Consider the following 27,193-nt stretch of genomic DNA (forward strand, 5'->3'; position numbering starts at 1 on the left):
TTCTACCTGTTTGGTTTTGAAATAAATTGGATATGCGGTGGGTTTTGTGTGCAGCTCAATCTATAGTGTATATACACTACACAACACTAAGCCAAGCAGGCAAATGTCCACAGTAAAGTGTTTAATAAAGTGGATTATATCATGGACTGGGTGAATAATTGATTCTCATCAGCTGCAGGGTGTATTAAAATGTTATAGGACACAGGTAGTTTCAGCAAAAATGTTCACCGTTCGAAATGAATGCGATAAATTAAATGAAAAAACAAATCTGAATATCTTATTTAAAACAACTGTGACTGCGACACACATGCTGTAAGAAGTATGTTATAATATCTTTCTGAACTTAATTTGTATCACAGCGATCATCACTCATCCTATTCACTGTTCAACTCACTACTTTAGACTGTTGCCGACAGTACACATGGCCAATAATATTTTTCATGGAAATCTTGATATTAATTTGGGGACAATGACATGACTGGATAGCTAGCTTGTCTTATTGTTAAACATACTGTCAAAGTATGTTTACAGTTCATCGACCATATGCAATGTTAATAACTTTGAATCTTGCTAGCGTATTGTTAGATTTCTGGCTTGTAGCTGAGCGGACTAGAAATACCTCCTGTATCTCCCCTATCTAAGGTTAAATCCTATTTACTGGCCCAGTGAACAACATTTCCATTGCATAAGAACCTCATGGGATGGGAGTAATTGTTCCAGGTATTGGTCAAATCCTCTGGTGTTGTCAGGGAAACCAATTTAATAAAACCTTTGATTTCGATTGGAAAAACACACTGTATAGAAATTAATGTTCTTTAAAAATGTTCTTTGGTAACTGACCATGGCGTAAGCATGTTAATGCCCTTTGTGTCGTAGGAATCAACAGACTGTAACATTGGACGGTTCTAGCTTCCCCATCGTCCATTAATTCCTGATATACAGTGCCTATAGAAAGTCATGATACCCATTTGAAATAGTCACTTTTTTTGTTTTACAGCTTGGAAAGATAATTTAAAAAAATTATTTTTCCAGTGTGATTTACACATTTTTCCTTACTATTTCCAAAGGTTATCAGAACTTTCTATAGGCACTGTAGGAGACCTCTTCAGGCATTTACCCTTACATAAAATATCTGGTCTAGAGTTATTTATTGAACTTTTCTGTTAAGTAATGCATTGATACAGGTACTATAGTTGTCTGAATATGGAATAACAATGTGTCAATATATTAGAATACTGGGTGGAGGAGGGATAACTGTGTTAACTGTTAAAACTGTTATACCAATCTTAAGGTTTATTTGCATTTACTTTCAGGTGCCTGCAGTGCACGGAAGAAAAGTAGAGTGACGTGTTACAACATGAGGTAAAAGAAAGTATGAGATGCCATGAAAGGTACTAGAGTGTCAAAAAGTAAAGCAACCTTTCAGAAACAGAAACAGGGTTGCGGATAGATGTGAGGAATCTTAGTAACAGTGTTGATTACACATGTTTACAGTGAATACTAGAAATCATAAAAGTTAAATATCAGGGCAGTCAAATACAGAGAAATAAATAGGTGCAATGCCATTTGCTCAAATGTCATGTGATGCACTGAGGGAGGATGGGTAGGAATTAGAGTATGCCCATTCCAGTGACTTCAGACGTCAGCCTAGAACAGTTCAGGGAAAGCAGGGGAGAAGGAGGAGCGGGGGGAGGGGAGGGGGGAGGCAGACAGAGAAAATAAAACAGCTGTGAAAGAAGAACTTTCGCTTGAGGGTGAAAGTTTTGCTGCAATGGCTGGGTTTGTGCTCGAAGTTTTGCTGGCACCAGTTGGTTTTTCATGTTTGTTTGTTTTGTTTTTATACCATATTTTCATTGTACCCTTTCACATAAAACATCTTAACATTCTAAAAATATGATACATAACCATGACGCCCTCATGAAGCCATGCAGTAGACAGAAAACAATGGTGGTGTCATTAAATGTGTAGAAGATGCCGTATTCCCTGACAGAAACATCACACCACTCTTCTTTCCAACAGCATTGATCAAGTGACGTCATGTGTTTTGTCTTTTTTTCTTCTTTTTCGTTCATTTTACATTTTTTATTAATTTTACTCTTTACAGACAATGACACAATAGGACTTAATTGGAAAATGCATCCAACTTAGTAAAGACAAAAATAAATACAATATTATTCTTGGAATGATGCATGCTGAATAAATACTCAAAGGAATACTTTGACATTTTGGGAAATACGCTTATTGCCTTTCTTGCATTGAAATTATATTATCAATGCCACTCTCATGGTCTGTGCGTTAAAACCAAGAGATTGTTAACTTGGACAGTGTGAGTGCGCCCTAAGGTTAGCATAGCATAAAGACTGGAAAGAGAGGAAAACAGCAAGCCTGGCTCTCCTAAGGTAGCAGAATCTGTCTGCCTACCTTTAAAACTCACCAATTAAGGGCATATTATGCTCATGTTCAGGTTCACATTTGTATTTTGTGTATCTGCTAGAACATGTTTACATGCTTTAATGTAAAAAAAAAACACATTATTTTTCTCATACTGTCTTCCTGAACATCATTGTATTCACCCTCTGTCTGGAACACTCCGTTTTAGTGTCTGTCTCTTTAAGAGCCCCTCCTGAAGAAGTCCAGTGTGCTCTGATGGGTCAGCGTTTACAGGTCTTCAGCATCTAAGCACTCGCCGCCTCTGCACATTGCAGTAAGGGAATTACTGTAACGTTACTGTAGCTGTACTTTCTACCTATATATAATATAGTTGTGACATCGCAACCATACAGAAGTCCTGATGGCTCATTTGAAGACACAGTTTCTGAATACAGCATGTGTTTTGATATTTTCACAGTATTTATAATCATCTCAACCTGCTTTAAAATAAAATAGACATGGAACTTTTTATAATATAAAATATGACATATCAGAGCTTGACTGTTTAATTCAATGAAAAACTGAAGTTATTAATGACAGGTTGTGTATTTTAAGGAGGGTTATGTGCCAAACTATGTTGGGGCATTGACTTACTGGAGCCTTAACATTAAAGTTAAGGTTGCCAAGCAACTACCACTTTAGTTAGTGAGCTTTAGAGGTTCTTGGATGCAGATTTTGTTACCTTTAGACAGAGCCAGGCTTGCCATTTGCAGCATTTGCTATACGCTAGCTAATCATTTTCAGGATCTAGCTTCATTTTAAATGATAGGGACAAGAGTTTTTTTTATCTGATTTTACTCTACCAAAATGTCAAACTATTCTTAACGATACACTTGTGGCTACATCCATTGAAAACAAATCCTGTTGTTGTAAGTCTGACTTTTACTATAGGTCTCCCACAGGCTAATGCTAAAGTCAGTGCGTTTACATGCACATCAGTAACCCGAAAATGGTTCCCTGTTAAAGGAACAATCAGATTATTGAAGTTCCCTTTATATACATGAAAGGGGGTTGAATTGGAAAATGACAGAGTAACTGGACCTCCGGTACAGTAGGTGGTGCTCTGCCAACATACAGCTCTGAATACGGCTTTATTTTCCTGTTCACCTTTGTCAAAATCACAAGCAGTGGGAAACGGTAGAGTTTTGGACAGAATTATGACAGAAATGGGTCTTCTTGGTAGGGATGTTACTTGCCATGACAAAGTCCTCCCTCAGTCTATTGTCATTGTTTTTTTCATGTTGTTTTTGGCGCTGTTGCTTCCTGGTTTATTCTATTTCTGGGTCCAAAGCAAAGTGGGGAGGGGGAGTTATAACCCACAGAGCATGGGCAGACGGGAAACCTGATAGTAAACCAGGAATGCTGTTCACCTGAACAAATAATCGAGGTACTGAAAGAGTTATCTAGGTCTGTTAACTGGGATGTGAGAACTGAGATTTGGGTGTTCACATGGTGTTTGAGAAACCGGAGTATGCCCTTAACCTGATTATAATCAGGTTTTTAAACTGCATGTAAACACACTGACTGTTATGCAAAACCAAGGGAGTCTAAGGGAAGTTCCATGGGATAACACATAGAGGGTAAATGTGAAGCGATGGTTTTGATGTTAGCTTCTACAAACAAGCAGATTTGGGGTGACTTCAGGATGTAGTCATAGATGAGGGGTCATTCCACATGGCAGCCACGTCTCTGAACCTGCCATTTGAATTGTGGGAAAGCAATAGCCATTAGTTTTTCAGTGTTGTCAAAGACATATAGTTCTGTTTGTAGAGCAAGTGGGTTCTCCTGCTCTGATGCTGATAACATTTGACTTTGAGATGTAGGTACCCTGTGGAATTAGTGAGATTCTGTTTTGTCAGAGTTGTGGATAACACATTTATTTTCTCTGTTGATAATGAAGCTTTGGTTTCAGTGTATAGAGGTGGGGTAGTGTAGCAAAATTTAAATATGAGAAATATGTTCCTCAGTATTTTATTGGTATGTGCAGTATCTTAAAATTCCGACCCTGTTTGTTCAGGCCTGGGGCTGAACAGATTTAGTTGCTTTAGTTATTTTCTTTTAATTGCATAAGACACATATGGCTTATTTGCAAATACACCAGGGTTGTCCTAGTTATCGCTGCTATTGCAGGCTTGTTAAGGCCGAATACCTTTTTGTGTTTTTAAATTTAGATTTTGGCCATGGGCTTTCCAAACTGAAGTAGGCATTGACCATGTTATAATTAATTTATTAAATATCCAATTTACTAATCTGCAGGTTCTGTTCAAAGACACAAAACACTTTTCTCAGTAGTTGGCATTGCTCCCGTGAGCCATTTACTTGCAAAGACTGCACTGGCTGAAACTTAATGCATTTTAATGTCTGCACTGTCTGGTGGAAATAAGGGACACAAAGAAATAACCGAGAATATAACATGAATAGCCACATTATTCATGGTATTATCTGTCGCTAACTTTGCTTCTTTTTTTTGCAACTCATCAAAGTATCAGTGTCATGAATGTCAAAACTAAACAAGCAAGACATTTTTTTATTTTATTTTTCTTTATTTCTTCTTATTATATTTTCTTTTTCTTTTCAAACAGTATAATTACAGATAGCCCTTTACTTGGCTCTTGGCCATAAGCATGGTTATTCAGGTGTTGCTTTTATCCTTTGCTGCTGGAGCCCAGCAGTTAGAGTTAAAAGGTTACCTGGCATTGATGAGATACTGGGCCAGGCTGATGTTGGCAGGAGTCCCTGTGATGGTAATCTGGCGCTCTGATGAGCCTTCCATGGCATTCGCAATTTTGATCTGCGCTCCAGACATCTGTCGAATCTCATTTATTTTGGTTCCTTGGCGTCCAATGATGCAGCCTATTAACTGGGGGGAATAGAAGTCTTTGAACATGAAGCAAGTAAAAGTTTATACTTACCTGTGTTACTAGTTACTTTATTTATTTGAACGTATGTGGCATGCCAATTGGAAGACACATCATTCAAAAAATATTTTGGGGCATACAGTTTATCGCTCAGTCAGCTATCTCCAGAAAGCATTACTCACATCATTAGGAATGGTGAGTTCATGGGTGCTGGCTGGTGGACTGGCATCCAAACCTGAATTGGGGAGCAATGGGATAAAAGTCACTTTATTCTTTTAAAATACTATTTTGATATTTCGGAAATACACATATTCACTTCTTTGCCAAGAATTTGATGAGTAGATTGATAACACACTCATGTCTGCACGTTAATATGAAGTTACAGGTTTGTCTATGGAAGTAAATCTGTGTCATCGGGTTTGTAATTAAAAAGTCATTGAATTTCTAGCACTGAATATTTATTAGGGGTGAAACGGTTTATTAAAAAAATCCGTCCCGTTATGTACGCATGTCACGGTTCGGTACACATGTTTACCGTTCGGTTTATGAGGTGCAACGTAGTACAAGCCTTTATGACCGCTTCCTTTCATCTCAGTGCTACGTCTGGGAGACTTGCTCCACGCGCTTCCTGTAGGCACGTGGCCACTATGCACGCTCCCGCTATGCTCTTCTTCTGTGGTTTCTGAATCCCCTTGGTAACAGCTCGCTAAGCTCCGCTCTGTTGTTGTTCTCATCGTTTCAGTCTGGTTAAATCGGTGGTTAAATCCCCACATGTCTCTCTTTCTACTCACAGAAAACCATCAGTTAACCAGAGAATGGACAGAGAAGTTTTAGTTTCTGTCACTGTGAAGCCTGAGTTTACTCTGCAGCCATATCTGCGTGTAAAGAGGAGAAGTTGAGAAGGCATTTTCAGAAAAATCATGCTACTCTGCATTTATGTTATGTTAATTTGTGCCAGTCCAGTTTTTGATGAATAAACTAATATTTCATATGTGCTTGTCAGCCTGGTAAAGTAACTAGTAACTGAAGTAATCAGATAAATGTAGTGGAGTAAAAAGTATTATATTTCCACTGATTTGTAGAGGAGTATAAGTATAAAGTAGCATGAAAATAAAATACTCAAGTAAAGGACAAGAGCCTCAAACTTTACTTTAGTCCAATAAATGAGTGAAAACCTCTGGTTCAAGGATTGTTTTTGACAAGCTTGTTGCACTTTGAGGTCATGACTAATATTAACATTGATAAAATAAAGACACTATACTGTATGTACTCCTATGTCGCTGCATTGTTTTACAATATCCATTAATGTGATGCTCATATTTTTCCGGCCCCTCAAATTTATTGAATAACCCTGATGTAGTCTATTTTAGTTAGTTCAGTGATTGCTGTTTGTGCGCATTTTAGTGAAAGAAAACCCATTTTCTTAATTTTTTCTAAGACTTGATATAAGTGTGTGTATATTCTTACCTAGAAGGCAAACTATTGTTTACCTTTTAGCCAACTAAATATATAAACGCGTAAATGCAGCAATGTGTCTCCTACTGTTTCAAAATCTCACTTCACTTTTATTTAAGATTGTTACAGTAATCCCTAAGCAAGCTGTCTTATTATTTCAGTTTTTTGCATGATTGCCTGACATGTCTTTAAGAATATCTGATTAAAAATAATCTAATTATTAGGCTATAGATGGTATTTTTAGAATCTAAAAGAAATAGAAAAAAAAAAACAACCCGAACTGAAAAACCGTGACATCCGAACAGTGGATTTTTCATTCCACCTCTAATATTTATGCATTGAAGTTATGTATCTGAATGTTTTGACTCTGAGTTTAATATTTCATTTTTCAATGTTCATAAATGCAAGGTCAAAATATTCAACATTAAAAAAATTCGACGTTAAAAATTTAAATAAACCAAATTTAGATGTAAACAATACAATGTTAAAAATTCAACGTTAAAAAAAGGGAGCTGTAATGCAGTGGTCAATACAGCCATAGCTTTTGGGAACAACCCCCCCCCCCCATTTAATACATTGGTTTAGTTATTTTCTAAGATGTGTCAGATCAACTCAGTACAAACTGTTACCTGGATGCTGATGTAGTTAATTAATACATGATTGGCTGTGTGAACTCAAGTGGAGCAGCCGCCTATAAAGCGCATGTGTTATGCTCTGGTGAGATTGAATCCAGCTGGATGTGCCCTTACAAACTTTTCTGAAGTTTATTTTCAAAAGTGGCGGTAATGTAGTGTGCACTACAATCTTATCCTCCACAGTAGATATGGGATGTGGCTTGAAAATCATTTGTGAATCTGACGAGAGAGGCCGAGCCCAGCTGCTGCTGTTAGAGAAGCAAAAGAGAAACCACAAGAGACGTAACACCAGCTCCCACTGATGACAGGACCCGGGGAAGCTGCAGTACCCCTGACGCTGCTGCCTGGTTCGGTGCTCCACTCATTAGCGTGGACCGGAGAAGTAGATCTGCTCCTGTTCGGTTAGTGGCTACCGGGGTCAACTGCTGTTTAAAAATGGCGATGAACTTTCCTCCTCTGCCGGTGAGAGACCACCACCACAGAGTTCAGTTTGACTGACTTTGACTTTAAACTTCACTTTGAATCAGAAACTTACCAGTGTAGCACGGAAGCATGGTAGATCATAGATTATTACATTCATGCATCCATAGCATGTGGGGGAAATAGCCTTCTTGCAACCACTCTTGTCACAGCTCTCCTTGCTCGATCATACACACCTGAACTAGTTTCTAGAATCGATTGCTCTTGCTTGGTTTCTTGCTTCTCTTTCCCTTTTGGAGGCGGCAGTATGTCAGTCCATAGTTGACTCGGCTGGGAACTGAGTTGAATTGTATACATTGTATTTTGCATCTGAGTTTGGTATATTGAAATTTTTAACATTGAATTTTTAACCTTGAATTTTTTCCCCTTGAATTCTTTAACATTGAATTTATCTACATTGATAAACAAACTGTTAAAATCAGACTCAAAAAATTCAGATGCATCATTTCAATGCATAAATATTCAATGCTAGAAATTCAATGTCTTTTAATTTCAAAATCTGATGACACAGATTTACTTTTATATTTGTCCAGCGTATTTTTGCACAACGAGGGGAAATGGGGGGAAAGAGCTGGTTCGGCTCAGTCCAAAAGTAACAAAATCTGCCTACCAGCAGGAAGGCAGAGCTTAGCTAACTTAACTTAGTTTAGTTGTCTAAAGGGATGATCTTCTCAGCTAACTCTCTGCTTTAAACGTGTTGCAGATTTACAGCAATGTATTCTGTTGCCAAGTGATAATTTAATTCTGAATACATTGTTTTAAATTGAAGCCTAGGGCTTTTTTCCCTCTTTTTTACATTTTACTGGCATATTATCTGACAGAACCAAGAGAAAAAATATATACAGTACATGGAAAAAATCAAAAAAGGAGAGAAACCACAGGGGTTAAGTCATGCTGTGCCAAAACAGAGATAAGGTGGAAGGTAGGGGAAAATATTTTTTTTCTCTGAATGCAAAATGAAGGAAGTACCTAAAGGGCCTTGTGGGTACGTACCAGGGAAAGCAGGGGTGGTCTGTCCGAGAGGGGTAAAGGGGGTTTGCTGCATAGCCAACTGGTGGAGCTTGGTCAACTGCTGAAGGGTTAGGAGGGAAAGTAGAACTAAGAGGTTACTGGTACACAGGTCACACTAAGAAATGAAGCCAAACAAAACTAGAGTGAGGAAACAATGAGGAGAAGACACAGGGTGGTGGAGGACAAAAAAGTAAGAGAAGAGGAGTTACAAAGAGAGGGTGATTGTCTGTCATGGAGTTGTAATTAAATATTTCTCACTTTTCTACCAATTTAGATTTTTTTGATCTACTAAATGGAGAGACAAACAACTTGACTCATAAGCACATTAGCCAAATGCAGGCACTTATGACTCAGAACTGAGAACCTTTGGTTTTAAGATGCCTGTCAGAGCAGCCGCTCTCCCACCCGACATGGTCACAGGATGTCCATCCCCTGCTGTGGACCATTTTTATAAGGAATGGGGGAAGACAGACGCTTTCAAGCCTTCATCGCCTTTTAAGAGGAGTTTTAATGAGGGCGGAAGAGGGTGTCAAGCTTGTGGTGAGTGATTGTACCGTCAACCACCACCTCCAGCAGCATCAATCACTGCCCAACTTTGAATTAGTGGATCTGACACAAGGTAGCTCTTAAGATGCTCTTGTGACAAGGACAGATTATTAATGGAGACTATGTGAATTAAAGGGTTGTCTACATTAAAAAAAAAACTAAAAAAAAAACTGCCATGGCTGTCTTTGCCTGTACTGTTATCACCAGGAGTCACCATTTTGTTATAAACCCCATCTGCTAAGTGTGGATAGTCCCTAGTGGTCTAGCTGTAATTCACCCTTAAACCGCAAGGACAGAGATTTTGGAAACTTGGCTTTATGACTTGTCTCTAAATAACTTCAAAGAGCTGTTGTGGCCACATAATAAATTATCTGTATGTCTTCAACTAACAATAATTCTTAGTACACAATTAATTGATAAGTCATTTTGTCCTGAAAATAGAGTAATCAGTGGATTGGTGTTTCCCACAGCCCAGGATGACATCCTTAAATGTGTTGTTTTGTCCACAACCCAAAGATATGACTTTTATACAGAATGAATAAGAAGGAGGACCAGGAACTCACATCTGGGTGTGGTATGGCGTACTGTCCCTGAATTGTGTAGGCCTGGAAAGATGGAAAAACATAACAGATAGCCAAACTCAGCAACTCATTTACAATGGAAGGGGAAATCACACAAAAAGACAAACCAGCGTGCCCATTTGATGCTCTGTACAAACCATCTTTGCACTTTCAGCGCAAATAACTATAATTTTCCCAAACAGTGTTATTACAGTGAATGGCTCTCAATCATACTCATCATTACCACATTTTAAGCCGTAACATCAACAGCATATGTATATAGATGAAGTGTTTCAAGTGCTAGACTGTTCTCATTCCCAGGGCACTTTGTCACGGCCCTCTGTATCAGCATGAGATGCACCTGGCAGTGTAAACCCATTCGCAGCAATTACAGCAGCTCACAGTAACTGCTGTGGAAATCAGGTGACATAGTATAAAGAGCAACAAATTCCACGTACTGATGAGGATAAATAATAGATTGTACCCACTGAACAACTACATGGGCATACTGGAACTGGAAGTGAAATCAGTGTGTTTATATAATAAATCAATGCAAAATGAGCCGCTTCTGTGAGTGTTAGGCAAGATAATGTCCTGTATGATATAGTGCACAAGACTCCAAAACAGAATGGCCATGTTCACTCTGGACAGTGCAAGTATATCATAATGTAGCATAATTTACGCAAAGTTCTTTTGCCACCAGTTGTCTAAAGATTGATTCTTCATCTTCGTTTTTTCTACCGAGAAAAAGTCTCAGCTGACGGATGTTTTCAAATCCTTGTGTCTATGGATTAGGTTTGTCTTTTTATAGTACAATAAAGCAGATTTCCGTCTGATGAATCGTTCCAAATAAACCATGAACCTAGGTTCCAAAAGACCGGAGTGGAAAAAACACCACAACACCAGGAACATCTGCACAGTGTTGCAATCAAAAGTGACTCTATTAAAGGGGACCTATTATGCTCATTTTCATGTTCATACTTGTATTATGTGTTTCAATTAGAACATGTTTACGAAAAACATTTTTTTGCTGCACTTGCAATCCCCCTCTGTCTGAAGCCCCATTCACACAGCCCATTCAAAGCAGGACTGCACCTTTATTCTGTCCTGCTGTCTGTGTGAAAGGTATATAGAGAAAATGATAGGACAGAGTTAGTGTCCTTTTAAGGCATCAGCAGAGACAGAGCCACAGAGCCGGGCCTATGTCTGTGTGACAGGTAGTGATCGGCAAATGAAGATTCTCTCTCTCTGTGACACGCTCTGTCTGTCTCTTTTCCATATGTTGTAGGTATGGCAGCACTTTCTTATGAATAAATAATAATTTCAATAAATGCTTCTAGACCAAAAACTATACAACCGTAAATGTTCCAGCAGTAATGTGATCCAAAATTGGGGAAAAGTTAACAACATCAATTGATGTCACCAGAGCCAAGAGCAGAAAAAACAGTTGGAAATGGAGCATTCAGGACAGTGTGAAATCTGACGTTTTTGAAAGATATATATATATATACAGTATATATATATATATATATATACCTGTATATATACGTACATATATATGACAGAAAATAAGGTAAAGTATAATAGATCCCCTTTAAAAACTACTGCTTCAGAAATAAACACAATGTTATATGAAAGCATTGGACACAAGTTTAAACTTCACAAAGTTTATGCAAGTTTTGTATTGACTTGTACTATTGCACAGGTGTTGTTGCTTTTAAGGCCTCCCCTAGGAGCGTGTTCTCTCTACAAAATGTTCCAAAACAGTATTATGTTGTCTAACGACTTCAATTGTGTCTTAAATCTAACGTACTGGGTATAATTTACAGAAGAAAGAAAAGCCACCAAATTGGAGTCATTACAAGTAGTTATGTGAAGTGTCTCTCAAATTTAACTCTTTTGTTTGCTACATTTTCAAATGCATCCAACAGCTTATAGCCAAAATCTGCATTCAAATTATCGACATTGGCTAGAAAGGACATTAGTATTTCCTCTGCATTCTTGCTGACACCAATGCCTTTGTTGCTCAATCAAACATTTAGGTTCGACTGACAGCTCAGTCCCTCCCTCACAGACAACCCAACCAAAGATGTGTGTTGGTACGAGACAGCACATGAACTGCATACTCCGGTCAAACTCTCTAAGACCTTTTGAAGCAGTTTAATAAAGTCACACTACTTCTGCCTTTTCTACAGAGAGTGCACCGGCAGAGTTGCATGACTGCAAGTTTGTCAGGAGAATGTAAACAGGCCATTTTAGTGGTTTAACAACCAACAACCAACCGATTAGAACAGCCTCATTTGTGAGGGTTGTGGTGGCATATGAAAAGTAAAAAAGGCTTGCAGGAACAGGCACTGGCTGATGCTGCAGAAAAAGTCTCAGGTTGGCTTCAGGCACAAACTAACAAGCAAATGCTAGCTCGGCTCTTACCTGGCCACCAGAAAAAATCACCGGGGTGGAGGCTGGCTTTGGGCGATAAGGGATGGTGGCACCTTTTGGTGGAGACTAAGAGAAAGGGAAGAGAGAGGAGAGTCAGCATGTTTTTACTTTATTTGAAAAAGGCAAATGCTCATTCAACATTTTGGGAAATATGCTTATTTCCTTTCTTGCTAAGAGTCAGATAAGAAGATCAATACCGCACTCATATCTATATGCCGAATATGATAGCTTTGTTTAGCATAAAACTCTACCTGCCAACACCTCTTAAGTTCACAAGAGCTGTTTTATCTTATAAACGCTGGGCAATGATGGTTTAGGCGAGGGGTGATGCAAAGAGCGGGTTCATAATATCTCTTGCCGTTCATTTAATTTGTCTGCGATTTTGGCGTTGACCCTTACGGGGTCTGAATCTCGTTGATTCTCCAGTGAGACATTTTCGTTGCTGTCTTTGTGTAGAAACCACCACTCTTATTCACCCTTGGATGTTTGTTTTCTTTGAGTTTTGGTGCGAAACGTCATCAAAACACCCACTTGCTGCTGTGAATTATCCGCGCAATGAGCAGCTGTATTCTGAGATTAAACAGACTTTATTCCAGGGAATTGGCAGGGTGAACATTGTTTGATGTCCGATCCAACTGACTGGATCAGCCAGATAATGTCTAGATAATTTAGGTTTGCAGTGCATTTGTGTAATGGACAAATGTAACATGTTTTGTTTATTTAAACACTACGAATTGGAAAATCAACAGGTTGTGGTTTTACTCAGGCTGTTCTCGTGCATTTTCGCACATATCACAACAAATAGCAATGCACAGTCATTTGTGCATTATTGCATTTTCCACGTATTTATTTCCTGTGTATTACATGTTTTTGTTATTTTGTTACTGAAGAAAGCAATGCACTGTAGTTCATGTGTAATACACATATATAATTTATAACAACACCAAAAGCAACAGTTGCGGTTGACTTCCATTCGTCATTTTGTAAGATATCATAGACGTTTTCGTGCCGAACTTTTTGTATGTATGCATGCATGTATTCATATTGCATCGATTTACATCAGAGTAACAGCAGAAGAATCCTTCTGAGACATTATTACATGTTGGTAACTTGGTGTCCCTACTGTGAGAAATATTTAAAAATGCTGCCTATTTTTGTTTGTGAAAACAAAAAGGATTCATGGAATTCAAAGGTATTAGTAGTCTCTATTTGTGGCAAAGACCTGGCTCGTAAAAACCTGATGATCACAGATTAAATGCATCACCACGACTCTACCTTCTTTTTTCTAAAACAGCAGGAAGGTGATTTCAGTGAGGAGCCAGGGGAGTTCCAGTTTGAAAACGTACTGTAATGACACAGAGTTATTGAGTCATGCTGTGGCGCACCAACAAGGCTGTTCAAGACAGTGGAGAGGGCTTAATAAGATTTCCTGTGTAGCTGCTGCACTGTAGGGGAGGAGTATCCATCCACTTAGAAATGTGCTTTAAATACCATATCAACGAATAGCAACTTGGTTCTTAATGTTACAATAAATATAATTGGGTTTTCCTGACAGCTGACACAGATAATATATGCAAAAATGGTCAAGTGGTAAGTGCAAATATTGCTTGCTCTAAACTATAATGAGATCATTTCACTCAATGTTCTTAGAGTAATTACACCACAAATTAATCTTAAAGTGTAATTCCGGCATAAAATCATCCCATGGTCTTTTTTGACGCTTGCACACATCAAATAAGCCATCGAGACAGTTTTTCTGGTTTATGAACTATTAACGGAGATGTCCCCGATAAACTACTAACAGCCGGACGTGGCTAACACTGATTAGCTCTGGAAATCATGGTGAAGGCATTAAAACAGCTTTTATAATCACTAATATTGCTCAAAATAACACCAAACCTCTACAGTAGCATGAGATAAAACAAAGCACCAACAACATAGTTAGCGAACCCAGCGTTTATTAAAAGAGTGTTTTGAGGGCTTACCAACTGGGACCTGTACCCACTCCTCTCGTAGTAAAGTCCATTCAAGTCCATTACCAAAGTCAATCCAAAAGGAAGGAGCCCTTTGGTGCTTTGTTTTATGTGTAAGGAGTCTTCTCATGCTACTGTAGAGGTTTGGTGTTATCATGAGCAGTATTAGTGGTTAAAAAAAGCTGTTTTAATGCCTTCATCAAAATGCCCCAAGCTAATCACCAGCGACTCTACTGGATTTCAACGTTATTTGTTCATACAAGAAAAAGAACTGTCTCGATGGCTCATTTGATGTGTGCAAGTGTCGAAAAAGACCATGGGATGATTTTATGCCAGAATTACACTTTAAAGTTTCTAATACCTACCCAAGTCTGCCACAAAATTGAAAACACACAATCTGCTATTTATGGACAACAATAACCACCTGTATTTAACCCTGGCAACTTGTAGCTTATCTTTCTTCCTGCAAAGCCCATTCAAAAATGGATGCCTGAGAAAAAGTATTTTCACCAAGCAGTGACTACAACTACTTATAGAGACCTTTCGCATGAGTGTCTTGCCACAAATGCGACAAAACTCAACTCTTAGACTATTCAGTACTGGCTTCTCTGCAGAATAAAATGTATTCAGAAAGAATACATTTCATTCTTACTAAAATTGGTACTTGGCGTAGCCAGCCTATTTTTGATGTTATTGGGCAAAAAAATCCATTATAATCTTTCATCATATTATAATTTAAGTGTTCCGAGAGAAAACCAGACTACTGCACCTCCTCTTGGCTGTGTTTTCAGACTTTACAAAATCTAATCTGTTATTGGAGACTCTGTCCAATCACGGATCATGTCAGAAAGAGAAAGAGCCATTCTATTGGGTCAGGACAGAGAGGGGGGAATGAGATCTGCAGTATCAGGACTCACGCTGCTTCAAATTCCGTTGTGTCTTTGTTGCTTTTTACCTACTGCAGTTTTACAGCTGTTTTGCTAAATATTGACATACCTCCAGCATGACAACACAGATTTGTTTGACACACTGGATGATGGCTTCTGGGGTTCCGGAGATTGTCACTGCACGTTCTGTGGAGTTGGGCAGCATGTCCCCTGCCACCTGAACCTGGGCCCCTGTGGACTGGAGTAGAATAAGGGACTTTGAGGGACAATGTTGACAGGAGTCAGTTCTACGTCTGAGAGGCTGTGCCCCATGATGTTGGTGCACTAGCCTCTATATACTGAAAGGTGCAAGTTTTTTGAAACCTCTGACAACGTACAGTATTACGGCTATATTATATGGCTATAGTATTACCACTCATGTCTGTGTTGTAGTGTTGTAGTGTCACTTTAAATTTAAAAAAAGAAAAGCATGCTGCCACCAGTAGTTTGCAGTGCAGGTAGGATTATTTGACTGGGGGCATTTACATTTTAAAATTGTCAGTGTGAGCATGTTAGCATGCTGACATTAGCTTTTAGCTCAAAGCACAGCTGTGCTTAAGTACAGCCACACAGACACCAGCACGGATGTAGACTCAGTTGAAGTCCAAACGTACATATGTATTTTTGTTTACCTTATCTTTCAAGACACAAGATCAAGCAAGAATCCATCTTGCTAGGCTTCAAGTAATATGCTTGTGTTCAGAGCCAACATTACTTGGTCAATCAGCGTCCTGTGAGGAGCTACTGGCAGCTACTGGCAGCTGAGGGGGTAGGGGGGATTTACGACTACTCGTGAAGTGGCCTAAAATAAGTTAACCTGGTTGCAATGGCACATCTATTGCTCTTTAGTGCATTGTGGAGCCTCTGTTTCTTATATAGTGGTAATAAGAGTAACTGTACATTTACGTACACTGCCACTTCCACTGCATACCATGACGTCTCATTTATGACGCCTCACAAAGGAAATAACAGCACATACTCTCATGTTACAAGACCTAACTTAGTTTTCCCTGTCTACACGACAACACTGACTGAAAACAAAGTTTCTGAAGGACTTCACTCTGAAGGAGTTTAAAAAAAAAAAACTTGTTAGTGACCTAAAACACAGCCCTCATGTGGACAAAAAGAGTAAATTTATACAAAAAGCTATATTTAGAAAAATGTCTATGTTCTTGTGGCCTAGGCCTTGGTCTTGACTATAGATGTGTATTTATTAATTTCCATCTGACTTTTCTCCCTTATGCTTGTAGACCCCATTCAAAGACAACTATGTGAGGTAGAAAAATGCTACACATTGTAGCCCTACTTCTGTATGAGTACTGAGCTATCTAGATATGTCAACCTGTCACCCCTCATATCAGTCATTTACATGTCCTAGAAATATTGTTGTTGGGTCTGCCCTGAACAAGTATATATTGGACACACAATGGATATATTTCATTCTATCATTGAAATATTCATGTAGAATGTAAATTCATAAAATGAAACAAACACAAGAAAATAGTTTGGCTGTACTATATTTTCTGTTTGTCCTGCATAAAATAAAAAAACAGAAATTAGAAAAGGCCTGACTCTTATATCTGTTATCCATAAAAAAATGTTTCATATCATACCTCTCTCATTTCTTTTATTTTGGAGCCTCCTTTACCTATGAGGGAGCCACATTGGCTGGCTGGCACTACAAGCCTTAATGTGACTGGAGGCTTGCTGGTGGCTGGGCTGTTGCTCATGGAATTGATTATATCCTGGAAAACAAGAACATATATCATTATGCAGTAGTAATATTTTCCCTCATGTGACCCAAACAAATCAATTATGTTTTTGCAAGTAGTGAGTGTGACAGTCCATATAAATAAATTCACAAACTTAAAAGTCAGTACAAATGAGCTGCAACAAACATAAATGTCAATCATTCTGTCTTATCTTTTCAGCTCGGTGAATGAGCACTGCCCTTTGGTTTTGTTAGTAAATAACGAGTGCCTTGTACATGAACACTCCAAATTTGAAACTGGCCACTGAGGACACAGCCTTGGGTCTCCTCTGACAAGTTCCATTCACAGTGCTTAAGTATATCAATGAGTGAAATGAAAGATAGTATGAAGAGGAAGAGGAAATGGTCACTTTAAGGAGATGATTTCACCCATTACAGTGTTCCAAAGTTAACACTTGAAAACAAAATGTGAAAGTTGCAAGTGAGTTAGATAAATATATACTGTTAATATGTGTTATGAGGTAAGTCTGTGTTCTTTTTCTGTTACTGCAACAACTGGAGATTGATTTTGTATAATAAAATGGAAACATAAGGGTGAATATTTAATAGTGTGCTTTAATAACATACAGGCAGATCTTTGAGTCAGCCATTTCAAATGACCTCCCGGAAAAACAACCCCATTGGTTGTTTGTACAAGCTTCTTATTACAACCCATATTTACGTTCAATGTGGTGAATGTAATTATTATGACAGGAGCAAAGCAGGAATTCAGGTAACGTAGTATAAACACTGATAAACAAACACAGGATGACTGTTTATGTCACATGTGAAACCAAAAGTAAAGTTGACTTATTTTACGTAATGTAGCGCAACGTAACAAAGTTCATTGTAACATAACAATGCTCAACGTAACGTGACGTAGTAAAATGTAACATAGCGAAATGTAACATAGCGAAACGTAGAGTAACGTAACCCAAACTACAATCTTTTCCTAGACTTCACCCAGGAGTTTTTTTGCATAAACCTAACCACACTGTAATCATTTCTCAACGTTAACCACATGTAAAATTGTGACTGTTGTTGAATGTTTTGGTATGAAGATGAGTTGATCTGGTGCCTCCTGTAGGGGGCACTAATTTAGGGGACACTTATGTGGGTCCTGTTAGAGGATAGGAACTAAAAACCTTGCAAGGGTTCGAGAACTTGTTGAAATTGAGAAACCGTAGCGGAGTATCAAGAAAGATTGTTGGAAATTAAAGGAAATCAAACACTAATTTAAAATGCCCCTTTTAAACTCAAGGCAAACGGGTACTTATGACATATAAGGAGGGCCTTGAACTCTCATTTGCTGAGTGAATGAGTTGATCATATTTTTCTAAGTATAGAAAGACTGTTGCCACAATTATACCTCCTCAAATTTGTAGGCAATCATAGCAAAAGCCTTGAAGATGGTGTCTGTTGGTCCAGTGATGGTGACAATCCTCTCCGGACAGTTGCCTTCTGAAATATTGATTCGTGCTCCGCTCTGGATAAAAACAACAGCAACATTCGATGGGGTCAGTAAGTTGATGTGAGACCTTCAAGTCTTTTGAAAAAAATTCACCACTAATGAACTGAAGAGACAATAAAATTAGAAAGCTACATGAATTTTTCTCATTCATTTCAAGTTAATTGGATTGTTGACAGTGTTTTGAGTAAATCACATTGTGATTTGCCTGGAAAAGGTGTACATAGATTAATTTATTTCAATGGTGCTTTTTTAAAACTAAAACTTACCTCTTCTCGCATTTTCTTTACTGTTTCCCCTTTCTATAAAAAAAAACAAACAGTAATTGAAACAAAGCTTGATAAATAATTCAAAGCATGGTTCTATTTTTTAAAAACATAAACAAACGTAAAATCATTCCAGGCTCTTTTTCGGCAAATACACTCACATATAAGCCAACAAGAAAAATTTTTTGTGTAACACCTATTAACGGAGATATCCGGGACAGACACTAACAGTCGCTAAAAGCTGAATGCAGCTCACACTGATTAGCGTGGGGCAGCACGGCATTAAAACGGCAGTAGCATGAGAAGATCCTTACACATTAATTGAACCACCAACAATTTAGTTAGTGAACCCGGAGTTTATTGAACTGGCCCCTGTACCAGCTCCTCTCATAGTGAAGTCCATTCAGGTCAATTACGAAAGTCAATCCAAAAGGAAGGAGCCCATTGATGCTTTGGTTAATGTGTAAGGACTCTAATCATGCTACTGCAGAGGTTTGGTGTTATTTTGAGCAGTATTAGTGGTTAAAAAAGACATTTAATGCCTTCACCGTACTGCCCCGAGCTAATCAGCGTTAGCCGTATTAGGCAGTTGGCAACTGTTAGCGACTGTCCCAAATTTCGCCGTTAATAGTTGTTACACGAAAAAATTTGTCTCAATGGTTTATTTGATGAGTGAATTTGCAAAAAAAGACCCTGGCATGATTTTACGCCGGAATTTTACTTTAATGAAAAATAACATACCTTCCCAATTATGCTTCCAACTTCCTGCAATAAAAACAAAACAAAAAAAGGGATGATTCATTAAAGAAACCACTTTGTTGTTGTTATTCCTGGACAAGGTGCAGACAGTACAGGGGCATGCATAGGTTTCACAGCTGCATAACATTGTTGAGGGCCACACTTTCCATATGCATGTAATCACTCTTCATGAGCTTGGTGTGGCACAGAGGGTAAAAGCGTCAACACTCCCTAACCCTTTCATAAGTGACTGCCAGAGTTATTGTTATTATAACGTTCAAGCTGCAGGCCAGCAGCTGCACACTACCAGGGTCCCTCCTCGAGCATCCATTTATATTTATTAAGCACTATGAAATGTCACGCAGTAGAACTACTACCTCACATATTCTTTCAGGGATTTGTACTTTATTCTTTCTTTCTTTTTTCTTAAACTTTTACTCCACATGACTGACACCAATACTACCTATGTTACTTGCTACAAAATATGAATTTCTGCATGTTCCTGCTCTGCTCTCCTCAATTTTTTTTCAACAATCTAATCAGCCATGATTATTTTTATTCTATCATGGCAAGCAACTGTCCATTACTCACAATGAAATTCATGACATTTTTCACAGCATTTCAGACACCCCAATTGAAGGAAAAAAGATCTCTCAGTGAAATTAATCATGTTACACAGCATGAGTATAAATGGGAAATCAGACAGAATGCACTCATGCAATTTAACATATTTCACCATGTGTATTATTCCTAGGCTACATCAGTTCATTACAAATGCATCTCCTAAAAGCCCAAAGCGCAATTCACTCTCACACATGTGTTTTAGAAGTGCACATATTTGCACTATATATAACATATGTCAGAAATTCAATTAACTAATAAAACTGATCCCCAAAATATCTATATTGGTCGTAGAAATTCTAAAATAATGTAACAATTTAAAAAAAATAGAATTATGATAATAACAGTAGAAAAAATAGGTAAATAAATAACTAGAAATAAAGTATCCACCTCCAATAAAACAAGGGTGGAAAGAACTACTGTCATATTACACCCAAGAAAAAAGAATGTTCAGTTATTATAAAGGGGAACCAATGAAATTTGACTGGATATGGGGCAAACCTGTAAACAATATACAAAAAAATAGAGATACTTGTTGGATGATGGCATTAATAAACCTAACTCTGGCCTCTGTTTGGGATTCAGACAATAATGGCGGATCGCATCGAGGAAGCAGACGTCAGCATCGACGCTGCTATTTCATCTGTGTTGTCCAATCTAGAGAATACTTTTTCTTTAAAAGAAGATCAGAGAACGGCTTTTGTCTGTGGGAATTATGTTTGCGCCCTTCTCCTGACCGGGTTTAGCATAAGCTTGATCTGCCAAATGGCTCTGCTGGTAGTGGCAACAGGTTGGTTTCGATGTGAGTGGTTGAAGTAGCACGTCAATAAAGAGGACGGACAAGTGGTTTATCCAATCATATGCAAGGATTTTTGATAAGGCCCAGCCTTCTTAAACACCTATGGAGTGATCCCAGATGGATGAGTGGAGCTTGGCAGAGGCAAGGCGGAGCAAAATTAATGTGGTGAGAGTCAGGTTAGCTATTAATGACAAGTTGAGTAATTGCTGAACATGTATGTGGGATAGGGCAATGAAATGAGTCGATGTCTTTAATGATGAATGTGTTTACACATGTAAAAAAAAAAAAAAACTCAATAAAGATGTTATCATTTCCATGAATGCAGCACAGCGTTATTCCAGCACTTACACAATGACGCATCACTCACATCTGCTAATTAGACCAACACCAAGACACAGTAAATCCAATCAGATGCACATTTTTATGGCTGAAGTTAAAGAGATAATCTGTAAGATTTTCATCTAGTTTCTTTTAAGTTACTATTAGGGGTGTGAGGAGAAATTGTCCCACGAGATTGTGCATTGCCTCGTCTCCTGACTTGAGGGTCTCGTCACATCCCTAGTTACTATCTATCTAAGTGAGTGAGTTAAAAAAATTGTAAATTGGTCATATGACCCACTAATGAAAGCACTTGCACTTGCCTCTTTGCCGATTATTCCAATCTGTGTGTCTGTGGCAACATTCCCTCCCTACATGCAAGTGCGCTGCATTAGTCAGTAGCTGGATCTCGTCACTGTCGGTTATGCTATGTGCACTTGTATTCTGAAATCGTGAATTTCCAGCTTCTGACAAGTAAAAGTGCAAAGAAAGGGAAGGATCCTTCTAAATTTTGATTCCGGCTCACTCATATGTTATGGTAGAATCATGAATTATTACGTTTGTAGAACCATATTATGTGAATGACAGGACTGCACCCGATTGTGGTGGCTCACTGCTGTGCACTCCGCTGATGGCGACCATCCCGGGGCGGCAGATGCTGGATAGAGCTCAACGGCTGGCAGCCGCTCACAGGGAGTCATCAACAGTGTAGCACAAAAGCACGTGGAATCATAGATTAGTACATTTGTATAACCATAGTTTGTGGTGGGCAGTAGGGCAAAACAAGGTGAAACACAGGTGGTAAAAAAACAGACCTGTGCATTACTTTTAAGTGTCCTCTGGAAACACTTTTGTTGTTTTGCTGTCTATTTGCAGTGCTTTTTCCTAATGTGTTGTGTTGGGGTCTTTGCAGTGTGTTTTTTAAATGCTGCACATGTGTTGTCAAATTGATGAAGATATTTTCTTAATTTGCTTGTGCTTTGTCTATTTGCTGTGAGCTCTCAGGGCCTGCCTGCAGTTGCATCTTAGTATGGCTCCTGGAAACAACTATCTCAGTTCTTACGGATTACAACTTTAAGTTTAACCACTTTGAGAAACTCACACCCAAATCTGAGAAGACAACATGAAAACTAAAGAATCAACACATTCCTGACAGTCCAGAGGAGGGACATCCAGGACAGCATGTCTACAGGTAGGAGATGCCCACCTGTTGACCTGGTGCAGACAAAAACAACTCGGTACTTAATGCTCTGAAGACAGTGAATATGGTTGTGGTTACACTGTGGTCACCCTGTGTGTCTCCCGAATCGACACTGTGAAGTTGTTCTGCTTCCTGGGCTCATTCCTCTCACAGGACCTCAAGTGGGAGCTGGAGCTGAATATCAGCCCCCTAATCAGAAAGTCTCAGCAGAGGATGTACTTCTTTCGGCAGCTGAAAAAGTTCAACCTGGCAATCTTTGAATCCAGCCACGTCTTGTACACTGCTTCCACTGCCAAAGCCAAAACCTCATGTCACTAAACAGTTTCTTCCTGACAGTACAATGGACCTCTGCAACATACTGCACACACTGTACAGATTTATATTGTATTCTATTTGACATATTTGTAAAATAGTTTACATAGTTGTTGATCTTGAATATGAATACTATAGTGTATATTAAATGTGTTTTCAATATATATTTTGCAGAACATTTTTTCCTTTTAATGTTTTTATTGTTCTCACCGAAACCAGGCAAATTCCCTGTATGTGAAAACCAGGCAATAAAACCCATTCTGATTCTGATACACACTCAATTTTCAGGGACACGTGGTCACCTCAAAGTCTATTAGATGTCTTGCACTACCACAAACACTGTGGAGGAGTGGTGTCCTAAGCACTACTAGCATGGGGTAACCATGCTGACAGTGTTCTCCAGCCCAACCAAATTACTACTCGGTTTGGGGAAAGACCCTGTTGTGGGCAAAAAGAGCCAGCAGGGGTTGTGCTGCAAAAGTCCTCCCCCCATATGCCATAGTCTGGCTGGCTCTGGGGCCTGACTGTGCTGCAGGGTTACTCAAACTTCACTGGATTATTGGTTTATGTAGCATGAGCAGCCATGCAGTAGACAAATTATTGGGGTGCAGACTGCTTGGCACAAAAAACAAGGGGAACATTTTGGCTCTGGTTTTTGTAGCGCCAACAACAACATGGCCAGCTCGGTGATGTGTAGTGTGGGTTTTCCAATTACTTAGCAGCCATCAGACCTCTCTGAAGACTTAGGCATTAAAACCTTCATTCTATTTCACTCATAGACATCGCCCTTTAACAAACTCTGCAGACAAGAGAAGCCAGTTGCTTGCAGCTATTAGTTATCTCAAAATTGTTGACCACAGCTTTAGCACCTTACCGCAGTAGGGGCAGGAAAGCAACGGCCATGTTAATTAGACGGAGGGATGTTAACCAGCAGGCCAACACGCACACACACCAACTTTGACCTCCTCCTAAAGAGTGGAAGTGAAGGAGGGAGGAGGGAGAGCCCGCTACACATAAAAAAAGATGTTGGTGCCCACTTAGACTGTGCCCTGTGAACCTGAACACACTAAGGGTAGCAAAGAACACACTGAGTAGAGTCAGTAGCAGCCTGTTACTCTTTTGGAGTATTGGAGTTTCTACTTGTCAGGGCTAATCAATCATCCTGATTACAGAGCCACAGCCTGTACAATAATACAATATACTGTAGTGAGGTCAGGCGAGTACAAAGAGCCGGACAATGGCAATGCAAGACAAAAGACAGCTGCCGCACAGCCAGCAAGATGTATACAGAGAAATTACAAGATCGGTGAGTGCCAGCGCTGTAGTCCAACCTCTGTATCAATTCTGTTATACTATATAAGAAGCAAACTACAGGGGGATCAGCAGAGCTAAAATCAACACTAAAGGTGTTCTATTCCCAGGTGAATGTCACAAGCTGCACACAACCCACTGCCATGGTGAGGCAGGGCAGGAGGGGCACCATCACATAAATGCCTAATTTTCCATGTTGATCTTTTAGGATGGAAGTGGGAATAGTGAAGATGTATGAAAGTAGGGTTTTGGGAAGACTAATATGAATATGGCTGTGTCGCTTAAACCAATTTGCTGGACTGTTGTAGAAGAAAAGCAGAGCTATTGTTGAATAATCATTTTAAGACCAGCTTGAGTGCAGCTGAGCTTAATCTACAGATGTGCCATAAAAAAAAGCACTTCAGTGATTACAACAGATTTATTACAATAGATTTAAAAAGGAACAGTCAGCAGAGGAGGTTCTTAGTCTTTAATACGGGTCAAAATTTCAAAAATGTCTGGATCCATATTATTCCCCAAATCCCTGAATGGTAAATGAAAATATATTTAAAGCTCCATGCGGTCAGCTTGTAACATAAGCTCTCTGTTAAAAATCAGTTGATCCGAGTGTAAACGGAGATAACAGCTGATGACATCACCCGGGTTATTAACTTTGACAAAGATCCTCCAGAGCCACAGAAGACATTATGGCACTCTCTGTTCAACATAGGGTTGAAAGTAGTGATGTCCAAATGAAGCTTCAAGAAGCATTAGTTGTATTTGTTGACCCCTCTAGAAGGAGCTCTTGGTTTAAAGAAAAGGGATCAATGAATTGCAATTCAGTGTGCTTTCACTCTTTTGTTGAACAGAGAGCTTCATCTAGTGGAAAAAAGCAAATGCTTCATAAAGCTTCATTTGGACAGCACTATCACAAGGTCATAACTAAAAGCTACAATCTCAAAAATCTCCACGTTGTTCTCTTTGGTCGCCATAAGCGCTAATAGCAGGTGTGTTTTTGGATCTCACTTTCACCTGTTTTTTAAGTTTCTGTGGCCATTGTAACTGTTTTAGCTAGTAGAGACTAGAAAAAGCTGCTATACACACAAATGAGTTGAAAAGTGACTCTGTGTAGGTTCCGCCTATCCTCTCTGGGGGACCAAACATTGCTGCGGTATGGAAAACGCTACAGTAACTGTGCACTGCTAATGATTTTTCCCAAGAATGTTGTCATAGACACCCAGTTCATAACACTGCAAATGTAAGGGCTTTTATCCATCCATATCCCTATTGTGTTACCTCATTTGGCAACAGACTTTTACCATCTTGTACAAAACCAGGGCTGAACAAAGCAAGACTTGTCCTGTCTGACCCGAGCCATCCCTTAGCACCTGAATTTAAACTGCTTCCATCAAGATGCAGATTTAATGTGCCCAGATGCAGGACTGACAGATTTAGAAAATCCTGGGTTCCAGTGGCTGTTGGCCTGCTTAACAATTGATAGCACTGTGGTCACTTTAACTCTGTGTTTCCATCCAGTGTAGCACTGTTGCACTTTGTTGTTTGTTGATTGATGATTGTTAATTGTTGTCCCATGTCACTTGTGTCGTTGTGTATTCCATCTCTTTTAATTATTAGCTCTTTGTCATCGTGTGTGTCATTATTGTGAATCTTACTGTTGTTTCTGCTGCTGACTGTACTGCAAATTGCCCTCTGGGGACAATAAAGATCTCTTGACATGACTTTTACCACAGCAAGTATAAAAGTATTTGTATCTGCTTACTTTTCCATGCATGAGGAGGCGGATGGTAAGGGTGACATTGAGGCCGCCCTCTGACTGGACTTTGGTGGGCTCCATACTGAGGGGAAGTGAGACCAAAGCTGTCCAGGAATGGGATGTCCTCAGAAGGAAAAGGGGTAGGGTGGTATTCCAGCCAGCCAGTCACCTGTCAAACACAACACCACACAAAAACACATCATATATAATATGATATATCCTGTATGTTCACATATTTAGAGAAAAGGAAGATAACAATCATTGTGCCGTGTGTTGTCATGTTGCATAACTACAGCTGTTTTGTGTATAGCAACACATAGGACAATATACTTTTGTGTGCTTGTCTCTAGCAATGTATTATCGTATCATCGCATTTGGTCAATATGATGCAGAAACATCTCACTTTGGTGATAAGATTAAAGAGATAATATACCCATTTTAATCCTTTTCTGTGCCATGGCAATATTGGCCCTGTGTTCAGATGAGCAGAACGGAGCACCGCAGATTTGCATGGTCAACGACAAACATGTCTCACTGGAGAAATTATGTTTTCATATTATCTAAGGTTTTTATACCAAACACATTCAATTAAATTATAATTACCGTAGCGATTATTTTGATTATTTATTTTTTAACCTAGTAACCCTCACTCCCTAAAAAGACGGATCAATCAGAGACGGCTCCCATAAATAGCTGCAACCGATAATTTACCCAAAAATGTCGGCTAAAAATAAAACTGTAGTGGGAATTCTGCAAATACATTGAATTCTACAATTCATTAGAAAGTTTGCGTAACACACCGCATATGAAAATACATTTAATAATATCATAGAGATGGATTGCTGTTATAGATATATTCACAATACGAGCAGTTTGTATCCGCCATCCAATGGCCAATAATGCAGTTCTTGAAGAAATCTCCAAATATCAAAAGGTTGTGATATCAAATCCCAGCAGATTATTGATGCTTCTATGGGTGTCTCAATGGAGTATTTTGGAGGGATTTCTTACATTTTTATCAATCAAGTGGTATCAAGTGGTAAAGAAAAAAAGTTGAATTTAGCCTCAAGGCTGTGTAGCGAATTTCCAAACACATCATGTACATCAATCACCTCCTATACACCTTTTTAACAAATTAATTATTTAGGATTTATGGCTAAAACAAACCTCACACAGTGCTCTTCCGATTACCAGCTTTCAGATGATGTACACCACTTTTTCTGTGGTAACTACTGTTGATCTGCTATCTCCCTCTGAACACCCCTGTCCCCGCCTCTCTCTCTCTTTTAAAAAAGGGCTGTGTGTGTGTGTGTGTGTGTGTGTGTGTGTGTTTGTGTGTGTGT

General features: G+C 38.9%; 1 protein-coding gene across 5 annotated transcripts; it reads right to left on the reverse strand.

Annotated features, from left to right (window-relative positions):
- Positions 1-1,610: 1,610 nt before the first annotated feature.
- On the reverse strand, positions 1,611-25,931 carry pcbp3 (poly(rC) binding protein 3; the record flags this gene model as incomplete). 5 transcript variants are annotated; one of them, XM_083920984.1, is made up of 12 exons in its annotated part: positions 1,611-1,647; positions 5,121-5,290; positions 5,471-5,523; positions 8,852-8,927; positions 9,979-10,020; positions 12,406-12,480; positions 15,384-15,512; positions 16,927-17,058; positions 18,433-18,549; positions 18,801-18,833; positions 19,539-19,562; positions 25,857-25,931. In XM_083920984.1, 12 exons carry the CDS (start codon positions 25,929-25,931, stop codon positions 1,611-1,613), a joined length of 963 nt encoding a protein of 320 aa, XP_083777110.1. The 5 variants fall into 5 exon arrangements, with proteins under 5 accessions (XP_083777110.1, XP_083777108.1, XP_083777109.1 ...); XM_083920982.1 differs by having other exon boundaries at positions 5,471-5,553; positions 8,828-8,927; XM_083920983.1 differs by having other exon boundaries at positions 8,852-8,930.
- Positions 25,932-27,193: the final 1,262 nt, after the last annotated feature.

The sequence above is a fragment of the Echiichthys vipera genome (assembly GCF_963691815.1).
Source record: "Echiichthys vipera genome assembly, chromosome: 10".
NCBI classification, from domain to species: domain Eukaryota; kingdom Metazoa; phylum Chordata; class Actinopteri; order Perciformes; family Trachinidae; genus Echiichthys; species Echiichthys vipera.